Source organism: Stegodyphus dumicola, chromosome 1 (assembly GCF_044657685.1).
Source record: "Stegodyphus dumicola isolate Sdum_Otavi_A_Nest chromosome 1, ASM4465768v1".
In the NCBI taxonomy this organism is placed as follows: Eukaryota; Metazoa; Arthropoda; class Arachnida; order Araneae; family Eresidae; genus Stegodyphus; species Stegodyphus dumicola.
The window spans coordinates 247019153-247033719 of NC_140768.1; the positions used below are offsets into that span (position 1 = coordinate 247019153).

At 34.4% G+C, this 14567-nt stretch overlaps 1 protein-coding gene across 3 annotated transcripts in view; it reads left to right on the forward strand.

Annotated features, from left to right (window-relative positions):
* Positions 1-2844: 2844 nt before the first annotated feature.
* Prosalpha5 (proteasome alpha5 subunit) overlaps positions 2845-14567 on the forward strand; it is a 47758-nt gene continuing 36035 nt past the window's right edge. For 2 of the 3 annotated variants that reach the window (XR_015044129.1, XM_035377455.2), the window contains exons 1-2: positions 3131-3282; positions 4075-4171. Coding sequence is in view for 2 of the 3 variants with exons in the window: in XM_035377455.2 (XP_035233346.1) it covers positions 3242-3282; positions 4075-4171 (138 nt within the window). In the remaining variant the exon portion in view is untranslated. Of the gene's footprint in view, positions 2996-3130; positions 3283-4074; positions 4172-14567 lie in introns of those variants that run through there. The other variant, XM_035377456.2, reaches the window with a different exon arrangement.

A 14567-nucleotide genomic window follows, 5' to 3' on the forward strand; every position in this document is an offset into this window, starting at 1 on the left:
CAGGCGTGGTAAGAGAGCTTCTCCGCAAATTAGTTTTGGGGTTGCCATAAAATGGTAAGGGATGACAGGGTTGCCAGATTTGGCGAGAAATCGCTCATTTGGTGATAAAATTGGCGATATACCATGGATGGATGGAGAACCTTCTGGAACGAATTCTTACCGGTTTAGCCCAGAATGTTCTCGAACATAAGCCAAAAACTATACAAACCCTCGTGGTTCCCTGCTCAGTTAGAGTGTGCCTCGTCTAGAGTGCAAGATAGTGTCTCGAGTTAGTCAGTCCGTGCGGAGTCGATCGAGTTGACAGGCGGGCAGCGAGTGCCGAGTGGCTCGTCGAGTGCATCGAAGAGTCCTATAGTGTATCGCGGTTAGTGCATCGTCGAGAGAGTGTGTTAAGCTCCGGGAATGTCTGAACCGAAGAATCGGGAGCGGTGCTCTGTGTGTCGTCGTGTTCATCGCGAGTTGTAGCGTGGAGAGTCTCGAGAGTACGTGGAGTTCCGAGAACGACCGAGCAGAGTCTGGAGCTGTATTCTGGTGCTTTGCAGTGAAGCTGTCTCCACCGTTATTGCCTGACAATGTGAAGGCTGTGTCGCGGATTGTTCCAGAGTGTTTATAGGTGATCTTCGACAACTATAAAAGTGTTTTAGAGCAGTCCTGATTAATATTGGTAAATAAAGTGTGTTCGGATATTCCATCAAGTGCTGTCGTCGTTATTCACTTCAAATCCACACAAACTCCGTACGAACGTGAAGGAAGAAAATAATGTAACAACTGGTGTAAAAAAAAAAAAAAAAAAAAAAAAAAAAAAAAAAAAAAAACGTAACAATAAACAGAACCCAAAACATTTGAAGAATACATGAATAGTAGGCCGATATTATATAATTAGATGAAAGACAAAAGCTTATTTAGGGAGTTCCATCTCGCATATTCACAAAGCCTACAGACCTTTTCTTCTTCGGTCTGCTCTCATTGGATGAAATATCTGCTTGGCTATCATATTTGTAATGGCGAGTTATCGCCTTGTAAGCTTTGTAAGGAAAGCCAACCACACCTTGTGGGCTTTCAGTAAATCGAGGAAAAAGAGTGTTTGTATCACTAGATAAATGTTTATTTTATGAATGAAAATTAAGGGGAATTGTATGGAATATATTTTAAATAACAAAATCCGTGTGGTTGAAATTGATTTTTCCCCGGTTTGGGAATCATGATGATCTTTGCAACTTTCCAGTGAATGGGGTAGTAAGAAGTTTGAAATACAAGCATTGAAAATGCTAGTAATTTTGGTGATGATGTTTTCGGGAGATGTTTTAAGGTATTGTTAGTGATACAGGAGACAGGAGACAGGAGACCCTCAACAGAGTCAGCTGCACCGTCATTATGACTTAAATAGTTTCTCTATTCATGAAAACTGTCTACCATCCGCTATCAGCGGCATTTATTTGAAATAAAATTTTGCAATGTTACAATGGTTGTGCAAATATACATATGGCATGCAGAGACAAATTATTCAGGTCTTGTGGTGTTTACATAGATGGCAATGTTTACAATAAAACTCATAACATAAATATTTAGAGAATTATTACTTAAGTTGAAAATTTATGTTTACAGATTTTTATATATTAATTTTGAAGAATAACCAAATTATATAATATAAAATGTCATTATACATTAAAAAAATTTTAGACATATATAATTTAGAAGTAATTAAGCCAAATTAAAAAAGAATGAGAAAAACACTAAATATAAAATAAACATTAAATAAATTTATAAAAATGTAAAATGTAGACTAGATTGCTTTACCTCTCAGCAATACTTGAGCGAATTTCGTGGCATGAGCTATGCTTTCACATCATTTTGAGTTTATTAACTTTCTTTAGAATATGGTCACTTTTATCTGGTTGCATGTGTAGTCTCCTTTTTATTTTTTTTATTATCTCTGTCTTTAAAATATATTGAACTCGGATTCACTACATTGATTATATATTCTTGATGAAAATGAATATTTAGACAAAATGATGCATAAGGCAATTTAATGAACATTATATAACATTACAGAACTAATTCTAGAATGGCAACTATGTGGAAAGCTATCAAATACTGTATTTTTAAAGTAAATAATAGAAGCATATTTCTGTCGTAGTTATATGAGAACTGAATAATATGAGATTGTAGTATAGATAGTTATACGAGAATATCTGAAATAATATTTTCACAAGCATATGCATAATGTTTCAATACTTGGATTTTTAAAGCAGATAAAGTTGTAAAATAATGCACATCCAGAAATAAGTGTCAAAAGTAGCTAGTTAGCTGATACACATATAGATCATATGAGCAGGAATGGGATATATTAAATATATGAAATCGGATTGAAAAGTAATTGCCCTTTTCGCAAGAAACGCCCATTATTAGACTTTTAATGCTAATTTAGCAATCAGCATGACGGAACCAAATTAGCAATCAGGTACCATACAAATATTAACACATCTTAATTCCGCTTCTCCCCATATATTTTCCTTTTCTCCCTAGCGCCCATTCCTCACATGATATTTACTTTCGTTGGCATAATGAAATGTCGCTCATATCCTTAAAGGAGCCAATTAAGCGCAACCAAGGCTGTTCTCCGAACCGTATCCACCCTTTTTATTAATATCAAGAAAAGAGGAATCACTTCCAAGAGTACTTTTTAATTTTTCGCAGTATCTGTAAATTTCTAAATTAGAAAAATCAATTAATTTTAGTGGTACATCTGCTATAGACACCACTGTGCAAACTGTGCACGTGCGGAGATTGTTGTTCTTAAACCAGGTGACCACATTTTTCCTCTTCTTCTCTTGCGGAATGTATCTCATTACAATTTATAACATTATTAATTATACAGGAAGTGAAAATACAGTTGTATTGTGTGGCAACAGTGTTACCGGGTTTCATTAACTGTGTTGACTGTGTTGTAACTGTAAAATTTGTTGTGTCATTTTTACTTTTGAGTAAAATTTAAGTAAGTAATTGTGTAATGAATTTGTAATTTTTTTGGGCTTTATTATAACGTTTATTTGTATCTTCAAAGAAAGCGTTAAGGTTGCGTAGTATTAGTACTCGAGGTACAGTGATTTGATTTCTCGGTTAGGTACCATGAAAAGATGTAAAAACTGTATCAAGTTATGTTGAAAGTGTTTTATTGATCGATTATGCTCTGAAATGAAAGGATGTTCATCTATTTACTGGCTCGCTGTTTTGTGTATTCATGCTTTGTGTGTATTCAGGATGCATATTAAGCAAATTCAGGTTTGATGTGTTTTCCTACTATTATTCATGTGCACATAATGAATGAATATTCTGTTCATTGTTTTGAAACAGTCCTGTTATCATGACATCTACTTTCGTAATTAGCAAGATTTTGATAATAATTGAGATACCAGCATCGGTAAGATTTGTCATTTTTCTGTACCGATGTATCAGATTTTTTTTTTTATAGGGATCTTCAGTTTCTGATTTTAAATGTCAGAATCCCTTGCTGTCGTACATATGATAGAGATTATGCTCCTGTGTGCAGTATACTATTTACATTACTTTATTTAGTAGTATATCACTTATTCTTGTGCATGGAGTATTTCATTATTATATTATTTAATTTTGATAATATCTTACTTGTATAATTTTTATGTTATATAAATATCTTGTTTTCATGACATTAGTTATTATGCAGTTTCATATACCAGCACTTATGCTTGGAACATATTGCAGATACAGGAGTACTACTGTTGACTTCTTAGAAAAAATAGTGCTAAAGACTGTATAAGGCATTGTATTAGTGCACTTTTATATTTGGTATTGCTAGAGAATTAATTGAATGTTGTTATGATAGGTATGATTTGGATGACACCAGAGAATGCAAATGCAATCATGATTATATTTTCTAATATTTTATTAATTGAATGATGAGAATTTGTTTTCTGTCAGAATCTTGATTGGTATCATAATTTTCAATCTTGACTCGCCTTTTTTTTTTTTTTCTTTATCTTCATGTTTTGTTAAAGGTATTATTTTAGTAGTTTATGCTTTTCTTTTAAATTTTAGGATGTTTCTAACAAGGTCTGAGTATGATCGAGGTGTTAATACTTTTTCACCTGAAGGACGTTTATTTCAAGTTGAATACGCTATTGAAGCTATAAAGGTAAATAATTTGTACATATATTGTGCTCAGAATCTGTTGAGGCAAAAATAATATGATTAAAATTTTGCATTTGTCTGGCCAGCATTTACATGATAAGTTATTTATTTGAATTTTAAAATGCTGACAAAATTTTAATAAGAAAGCATAAAGGAGGTGTAAACTGTTTTAGCAATAAAACAGCTAAAACATTCTTTTATAAAATTTGAAATCAGGTGAAGTATTTCAGTTTTTGCAATAAGAAGCCACTTCATTATTATTATTTTGCGACCATCACATATGAAATATGGAAAACAACAGTAAAACTCAGCTTGGTATCATATTGCAAGCTCTGTATGATATATTTAAAAGTGTTTCACTTTTTCTTTCTTTTTTTCTTTTTCTTTTTTTTAATTTTATCAGAGCCAAGCAACATAACTGAAAATTTCTTTGCTTGCATTATTTATGACAATTTACCTAACCAAGATGACCTGTTATCATATATACATCAGAATTCCATTTAACTCAACTAAATGGAGTTCAGACATTTAGGAAAATCATTATAATTACTTTTCGCAGTTAAAAGTAAATACCTTGAACAGTGTTATATAAAAGCTAATTATTTAACATTATATTAATATATCAGTGATACAAGATGTTTGCATATATATTTCATCATCATCATTATTATTATTTTTTGAACAGCAGGCTCTCTTGTCTTTTTTCTAGAGTAGCCTCTGTTAAAGGAAGTGGTGGCCATTTTTTTGTAGACACACCTAGTATGCGAGCACCGTTACCTCCTATGAAGGGACTGACAGTTACAACCATATCTTCTCTGGGATTCGTACTTGGGCCCTTCGGTATTGCAGTCGGTCCCCCTAACCACTATACCATCTGGGAAACATATATTTCATCATCCCTCTCACTTCTTACTAACAGTTATGCCCTATTGGGTCTGTTATGCTGTGTATCAACTGTTATGGATTTATCTCTTTCTGCAAGGAAACATATGATGCATGAAATAGCACAATATTTCCTTTCATTTCTGTATTGCAAAATAATAAAATGGGTAATTTCTTATTATTACAGCCCCATTTTATAAATGGCATCAAGATTATTGTAAATCATCAATATGAATCATCATGAAATAGTGGGGAGTTTCCAAGACAAGAAGAGTTTTGAGTAAACCATGTGTTTTTCTTTTTTCTCATAGATATTTACAGTTTACAATCAGTCATCATTCTCTCATCATAAGAATAGCTCTGAGTATTCCTCTGTGAGTTCTAAAAAATGTGTTAACAGGTAATTTTTTAGAGGTTTAAATATTGATTTGCTAAGAAGTGATTAAAGATGTATTCTTGTCTTTCGAAGAAAGACTCAGTTTAACTGGTTCAGTGGTTTCAGAATACTGTTTGAATTGCATAGTGATTTATTTATTATTGGGCTGAAGGACTGACATTAATTAAAAGGTAAGAAGCTACTCCTCCTTTATAAAAAAAATATAATTATTGATTGGTACAGTTTATGAGGGAGGTATTCTCTCTTTCTAATATATTCTGTAATTTTAATCAGACAATCAAATAAGTGAGTTTGTAGGTGGGAAAAAATATGAACATAAACAAAATTCTATTCGTGTGGGAAAAAAATAAAGCTGGCAATACTGAATACTGGCAGGATTCTTCCATTCTACTGGATATTTGCTAGGTTATGCCAAGAAATTTGTGAATTTTTTCTTGTTGAAGAGAGTCTCAATATATGGCAGTATGGTGGCTGCTCTACTATGTACAACACTCGGATCAGTAAATAAGTCGTCTACAGATGATTTGACGCCTGCACAGAATGGATTTCAAAGCTGTATTTTTGCTACATTATGCCAGGGAACAGGTGAATTTTTTCGGTTAATCTTTGGATTATGGGAACTTGGCGAAAATTTGGCGACCAACTCTGCTACAGCAACCTGCTAGTTTTGTTTTGGACGCCATTTTTTTTTTTTTTTTTAACATTTTTTTTTCAACAATCTGCTAGCCGAATTACGCTTATGCTAGAACTTTTATGGAACAAAAGTGCTTAATCATGACGAAGATTAGGTGCGAAATTGGGAGAAAGTGCAGAATCACCCACTGCTTGCCGCGTTTTTAAGAATTGCACGTACACGGTATCATCCATGTACACGTCGACTTATTTTCACTAAAAAAACATCCCAGAATTGCACAAAAATGGCATTGTGCACACTCTTGACTTTATCCATGTACACTGCTAAAGTCCTAGCTAGTAACCTTTATCGCCTTACCAAAATGTCGCCAAACTACCTGTTACCATATTCCAAAGATTAGCCGTTTTTTCTTGTTTAGGCTTGAATAGAGAGGCAACTACAATCATTGCAAAAATATCATCTGTGTTCGCCAAGGCTGATGTTTATTTTGACTGTTGATGAGCATATAAACTAGAGGAACAGGAAAAAGCAGGTTTTACTGTGAATTATAAATTTAATTTTGTTGATATAACAACATCTGTGCATACACAAAATATAGAAAGCAATGGTGGAAATATGACAGTTTTTATATTCTTAATATGACAATCATTTTTATATTCTTAATGCTTTGTTCTGAAATAGTCTTTTAATTTTTTTTTAATACTCTGTTACAATATAAGCATGCAAAATCAGTACAGTGATAAATCCAGTGATTAGAAATTCAAATACAGTCAAAAGTCGTTAATTCGGACACCCATAATCTGGAATGATCTATAATCCGGACCTCAAAGCTAAAATCTTTCTGCGCATGCGCCTCATTGACGCATGAGCATAGGCGTTTTACTCGTGCGCCCAAGACATTTACGACTGCGCATATGCATCTGCGCAAGTGCAGAATACGTTTTCGCGTGCGCGTTTAATGTATAATGGACGGTATAAGCTAAAATTATCTAATTATCTATTTCAGTTAATGTTGATGATTGCGTTGTTCCTTAATCTTCGAATTGGATCCCGCTTATTATTTTTTGCAGACTGTAAGAGCAATTTTCTAAAGTAAGCTTGAACTTTCGATTATGTCAAATAGAATTTCCGATGCTGGAGCTCCCAAAGGATCTAGAAAACAAAAGTATGTTTCGATGTCCATCAAACAAAAAACGAATTGCTACAAAAAATGGATAAAGGCATATTCTTTGTTTATCTAACCGTTCCGAAATCTGTTTGTCAATTTCACGCTGCTCTGCGCGGGGGGGGGACGTCACAGCGCGCAATGAACTGGAAGTTGATTTGTCAACACTATCGTTATCTTCAGGGCAGATTTTTTTTTTATTCGGCTTATAATTCCTTACTAAATGTAGTATTTAATTTCGATGTACTCCGTCTTTGATATGATTTAAATCAAATTCCTCGTCATTATAAATATCACAAATACAAATCAAATAGTTTTCTGGTTGCAATTTTCTAATTTCGGCTATGTGTAAGGTATGCTTTACGCATCCGCGCATTAAAAGAAATGTTTAATAAAGTAAACAAATAAATATTAGGCTTCTTTTTTGGTAAATTTTGATACCCTTTAGATCATAATTGCTCATTATTTTATAAATTATGGTTTCATATTTTTAATTTTATAATTTCTGCATGCCATCTTACCAGATTTAAACTGATGATCTATAATCCGGAAAAATCGATAATCCGGAATCGATAAGTCCCGACGAGTCCGGATTAAAGACTTTTGACTGTACTAAACAGTTTGCATCATATACTATTAATAGTTTGAACCATAAATAATCAAGACAGTGTATAGCAAAATTTGCAGACATTTCTTGTGTTTGTGTTTAACCTGCAATACAATAATTTTTTATCATAGAATTTATCCTTCAGAAGAATTTTTTCATTAGATTCTGAAAAATTGCTGTGGGAATTTGTGTTGCATGTGTTGTTTTGTAGAATGGTGTACAGTTGACTAGTTGTCATCAAATTATGAGATCTTGCTTTACATGTTATTTTCTGAACTGGCTTGCTATATGTCATACTTCAAATATCCAAGTACTAAAACCAAGGGATTGATTGAGTGTAAATCGATAAAAACTAGTCATTTCATTATTAGTGCATGTTTACAAATGCCTGTTATCAAGCATCTGTGAGGTCAAGGCATGTCCATTAAAAAGGCAGTATCATGATTCATTTTGCATTGCTGATTTATGTTGGTCCTCATTCCAGTGACAGTGTTTATCATTCATTTCCAAATAACGCTGACCATTATATAACAGATTCATCAACAGTTGCTGAGCAACAAAATGGTCCTGAACTCCAGCTGGTACATCTTAACTTTCCTTAGCAGCCACCAGTAATGGTAAACTTGTCAAATTGATTCATATATAATGTAATGTATCATATAATATATAATGTATTACATAATATAATGTATCATTTAATACAATATATATAATGATTTATTTGTATAAAATGTGAAATTTGTGTAGTTTTTCTCACTTTTTTAAAGCAAAAACAGATCTCTGTATACTTGGGAGAACAACTGTAATGTATTATGTATAATGCAACTTAATGTATCATATAATCCTTATTTAACAGTTCAGATTTGTATTTTAAATTGTTTTCTTTTGATATGTTGATAATGATCAGTGATAAATATTTATGGTGCAGTAATATGCAAGATGAGAAGAAATGACACTTCAATTCTCCCCATGTACACATTCCATTTTTCTTTAAAAAATACCAGAGAATTATGCTAATTTGACATTGTACACAACCTGGGCATTACACTCATTAAACTACATAATATTATGACTGCATTTTTTTTAAAGTCGCAATGCCTTCCCCCTTCCCCCAGTTAATTTTAAACAACTAAATTTCATTGAAATGCTTGCTACCAGTAAGTGTGGTTGCTGATTTAAAGAGAAACTACCCTTCAACTGCAAACCATCTTCTAATTGATAAATCTTATTATTTCTAAACGGGTATACCTGCGAGCAGCTGTTTTTTTTTTTTTTTTTTTTTTTGAGCTATGACTGAAATAATTTGCTGCAGTTGCTCAGTTTGTGTGCTGATTTCATTTGATAATGGTTCAGGCTTCACTGACACTAACTTTTCTGCAGCGTATAGGCAGCTTAACTGACAGCTGGTTTTGATGCTTTGATGACATATGATAATGTTATTCATAGTTAATTAGGACATACTCATTTGCAGAGAAATCTCTTTGGTACATGACTGAACATGAAGGCTTCAATTATCGTGTTCCATTTGAATAGACTCATTTGTTATTTTATTGTATTTCATGTATAAGACTAAGTAACAGTTAATTTATAGTATTGTTTAGCATTAGATTTGGTTCTATTTGATTGCTGGACCGGGAAAGATTATAATCATGTCGTCATGTATATTTCATGTAGAATGCTAGATTGGTGATGTTTATCATGTTCGGACATCACTTGACATGAAAAGCAATGAAATTTGAAAATGAATTGCATATTTCTGAGGTGCTTGATTCTGAAGACCACTTGCAGGAGATAGAAGATCAAGTGCAGGCAGCTATTTTTAAAATGTAGTGATAAATGCAAAAAGAAGAAAATAATATTTGAATTCTTGTTTTCCTTTTAAGTTTTAAATATGGTAAAAGTTTAATTTAATGACATTTCTTTCTCTAATTTTTCAAATAATTTTCAGTAAAACCCTTAATGGTTGAATTTGTATCTTTTTCTTCTTTAATTATACATTTTGCTCATCTTTAAAATTACCAAACCATGAAGGAAATATCCAGTACAAATTACAGAATGCAGAAGTGATTAGCACTATAGTATATATTCACATCTTAGATACCAGTAACTCCTTTAGAAACAGTACAGAAGAGGGGAATAAAAACAAGCTTTTTCATATGGATATATTTTTGCTTACTGTAATGTCATATAGTGTTAGTAATAAAGAGGAAGATAAAGTTCAGTGTTTATTTGCTGATTACTTGAATGTAAAATTACAGCTCATGTTAATGGAAATCTCTCCCTTGTCATGCGAATATTGAATCAGTGATAGGAGAAATGAATGGAGTAAAATGCAGGATGTTAAGGCTTGACTCTCCATTCACCGATATAAAACCATTTTATCTCAGTGACCACCAGACTTAAACATCTTATGTGCACTGTTGCAAGCACAGGGTCATAGAGCTACATCATACATCATAGTTCATGAATTAAGGTCTGTGACACAGCAACAATTATCTGTTTATATGGTGAAATATTGCTAGTAGTACTATGGAATGTTTTCAGGGCTACCATTTCTTTGCCCACCTTTGGTACTGTTTAACTCGCTGACGTATCGCCATGTTGTAAGGGTATCATGTATGATAATTAAAGGGGTTTGGCTATCAAATGAAATGCCATTTCATACTTTAACACTTGTTGTTAGTGGCAAATGTAAGTAGATAACCGGGACTGTTGTCCGGGTCGTCTCCGGACAAGTCTTCGTTTTGTCACTGAGGCTCAATTTGAAGAGTTCTACTGCAGTCCTGTAGAATTGAAAATAGTTCTACTGCATTCCATGAGATCCCAGGTCAAATGTGCCTGGCATCACTGCGAATGCACTTGGCAATGTACCATTAGAAACAGTCGGTATAATGACCTGCATGACCTCAGCTCCCATTTGCCGAGTTGTCTATCAATGATCTAGTTAGTGTGTTCCGTTTATATGTTTGATTGTTGATAAGGGCACATCAGGAGCAGTGAGCATCAACTGGACAATCACCTTGTTCTCACCTGTTGTAGTTCGTGGTCAACAGTTACCTTCTTGATGCTCTGATGTCCATTGTTCACCCATTTCAGCCGATTTCATCAAATGGTAATATTGCTTTGATCCAAATGTCTAGTTTGACTATCTTGCTTTAGACTATTTACTCATCATCTCTCAAATGGTGACACATATGAGGTGGTGACTATTTGGGAACATATCTGCAAAGTATTGGTACAGATCATGTAGTTTGATGGAACCACATTTGCATAAAAGTTATGCCTTAGCATTGGGATGTCCTCTGTTTTGTAGATCATCTGGATGCTTCGTTGTATTGCGTTGGAGCTTCAGCTAGTTAGTCAGTAGCTTCCAAAAGTTAATCATTTGCGTATTTTATCATAAGGTATGGGCATATATAATTTTGTCCCAGTTTGAATAACACCTTCCTTGATACATTGCTTTTTATGTTTTAGAGTGTATCAAGTTCAAGGCCTTACTACCCATTGAAAAGGAAGAGGCATTCAAATTAATAAAAGAAAAATTTAAAGATGTTGCTTTTTTAGACATTACATTGAAATTTCTAATTTTTGCCTCAACTTTGTACAAAACCCTTTCAAAAAATATGTCGATCAAGTTATACTTCAGTAGTGGAAATCAATAGCTCTTATGAAGGAATGCCGAGGAGAAAAATGTTTAGATATCATTAAATACAGCAAGCTTATTAACAGTGGGAACTGAAAAAAAGTTGTTTTTTGGCTTTTGGAATTGTACACAACAAATCGAAAAACTAATTAACAGTTGAAAAGACAACAGCACTTTTCTTTTTCAGTGTATTTAAATTCAGATAACAGTAATGCTTGTAGAATGAGATAAACTGTTTTGAAAAAGTTGCGTAAAATTACAGATATAAGTGTCATACCTAGGGTTATATTTAGTTTGATTCCTTATTTGTATTCATTTCAACTATTTAACTACAAGATTCCCCTCTTCCTTAATAGTACATATGTGTTTGCAAATTTATAGTTAAGTGATTAAAGGGATTTTACTATTATTAACAGCAGAAAGCTGCTATGATATTTTATGTTTTTATGCTACTAACTAATAAAGTTATGCATGATTTATATCATTTCTAATTAATTATTATATTAATTTATGTGTAAAAAGCATGTAGTATTATGTGTCTTAGTAACATCTAAGTAGAATTTTAATTGCTTTGAAAGTCTTCATTGAATGGTAACAGTTTAATAAGTTAATGTAAGGAAAAATCTGATTTTATCCTCGCTGCTCTAATCTACTCTGTCCTCAGCTATACAACAGCAGTTATTGCTGCCCATGATAACTGTATGTCATATTTATCTCTGTATGTTTTAAGTATCATAACACACACCAAAAAGAAAAATAATAATCACTTCATCCTTGTATCATAAAATATTTGTAAACTACACATGATTATCTTATTGCCTTCATGGTGTTGCAGTTATATTTATATGTACCAGGTGCATCATAATTTCGTGCAAAGCTCAAAAATTCGTAATAAAAGAAGGAATGCATGGAAAAATTTTCTGTTTGCGCCAGTATAGTCAGAAAGACATTCGATTAAAAAAAAAAAAAAAAATCTAAAAGTAACTGACAGAGGGCGCTTGCATGTCATACTGAGAGGTTTTATTCAAATCATGAGGCATTTTATTCAAATCACGCAAACAGAAACAGGCAATGAAACAGATCACAGTAACATGACACTATGCGTTTATTTTATAGTAAGAGATGTTCAACATTACCACCACCACAAGGGGATAGGCATGTCACTACGCTCATTACAGCTGAGTGTAGCATGTCGCCATCGATGGCAGCGACAGTCAGTCGAAGGGCATTTTTCAGTTCCACCAGTGTGGTTGGGGAGCCCCAGTACGCACGAGACTTTAAGTATCCTCTCAACCAAAAATCTACCGGGGTCAAGTCTGGTGAACTTGAGGGCCGCTGAATATGACAATCGCGTCTTATCACTCAGTCTTCAGTGAAAGATTCCAACAGGAATGTCTTGACGTTGCTTGTAATGTGGGGCGGGACACCATCCTGCATGAAGGTGACAACAGGTAACACATGTCTTTTCTGCAATGTGGTCACGCAAAAGCGTAAGATGCTGTGCTGCAGTGACTGTACAGGTTTTCACGCCGGATACAAGACAGGGTTCTTCAAAAAAAAAAAAGACGCGGTGAAGCCATACCAGACACTCACATGAGGATAATGTTGTGGCTGGCTGTGGTACTCACAAGGGTTTGACGTCCCCCATCCATCCACATGACTTTCACCAACAATTGAGGGTTACGTTCCATTTGTGCCAGCGTCCATGTAGCAAATTTTTGTCTTGCATCTGTATTTAAGTAATAACTGGTAATAACTGGATTTTGTATGGATACAGATCCAACATTCCATGCAGAGTACGTCGATTGGACACTTTTGGAATCCCCATTCTTCTCTCAGCTTTACGAGCACTGCTACTCCCTGTTGATGTTTCGGCTGCCGTATCTTTCATGACACTTTGTACCACATGGACACGGTCCGCTCTCAAGGGTGGTCTGCCACTTCGTTGATGATCCTCCAAACTCTCTGTTTCCTCAAAATGTCGTACTAAACTCCATATCCCATTCAATGAAACAGGGCTTTTTTGCGTCTTCAGTCCTTTCTCCGTGTGAAACTTTCGCAATGTAACAGTTGTGGATTCACCATTCTTGTAGAACAATTTAACCACCAACGCCCGATCTGGTAAAGAAAACATGCTGCTGCCTTTGAATAACGAATCCGTTTCCAGCCAAGTGTTTTATTGATAGCTTGATTTGCATAAAACATCTCAGTATGGCGGGCGAGCACCTTCTGTCGGTTACTTTTGGAAATATATATATATATTTTTTACATGTAAAAAAATCCAATGTCTTTCTGACCATATTGCCGCAAACAGAAAATTTTTTTGTGCATTCCTTCTTTTATTACGAACTTTTGAACTTTGCACGAATTTATGAAGTGTCGGGTATATACAGAGGTGTACCAAGGGGGGAGGCAGACCACCTCAGGCCTTTGATCAAGGGAGAGCAGAGCCCCAAAGGACTTAAGTTTTTATGTACCTGTATACAATTCCTTGCGACAGGGAGGCTCCCGTCCTGGCATCAAAGGCCTTTCGGAATTGGATACCAACCCTACGCTTCTTACAATCTACCATGTTGCGACCCCACAGAGCAAGGGCAGACAAGGCAGTACCATTACAGTCCCTGCCGAGCCTTACTCTGTCCCGAGAGCCCTCAGGCCTTCTGTGAAGTCTGTTAGTATACCCCCGTGGTTGAGACTGCCTAGGTACAGATCCTAACCAGTACTTCCCAGGCATTCACCTGAGTCAACCCCTGGGGGGGGGAGTACCTGTATACAGGAATATAAAAAAGGACGAAGCTAAAAAGTAGTCTGCATTGAAAATGTTAAAGTGAATAGCAGAAATAGACTTCAAAGAATCAGTGCCTAGTTTATATTTGGCACTAAAGATTTTTCTGACAATGTGTGTTTGAGTTGCTTCTTGCTAGAAAAGCTTTTTGTTGAAGTTGATTAAAAGCTGTTTTCAAAACAACAATGAGCAAGGTGGAAAGTAACGGTTTTGTAATCCTTTCCATTGAAAATGCAGGAACTAAAAACATTAATTTTGACGAAACCATTAAAAAAATTTCAGAACTC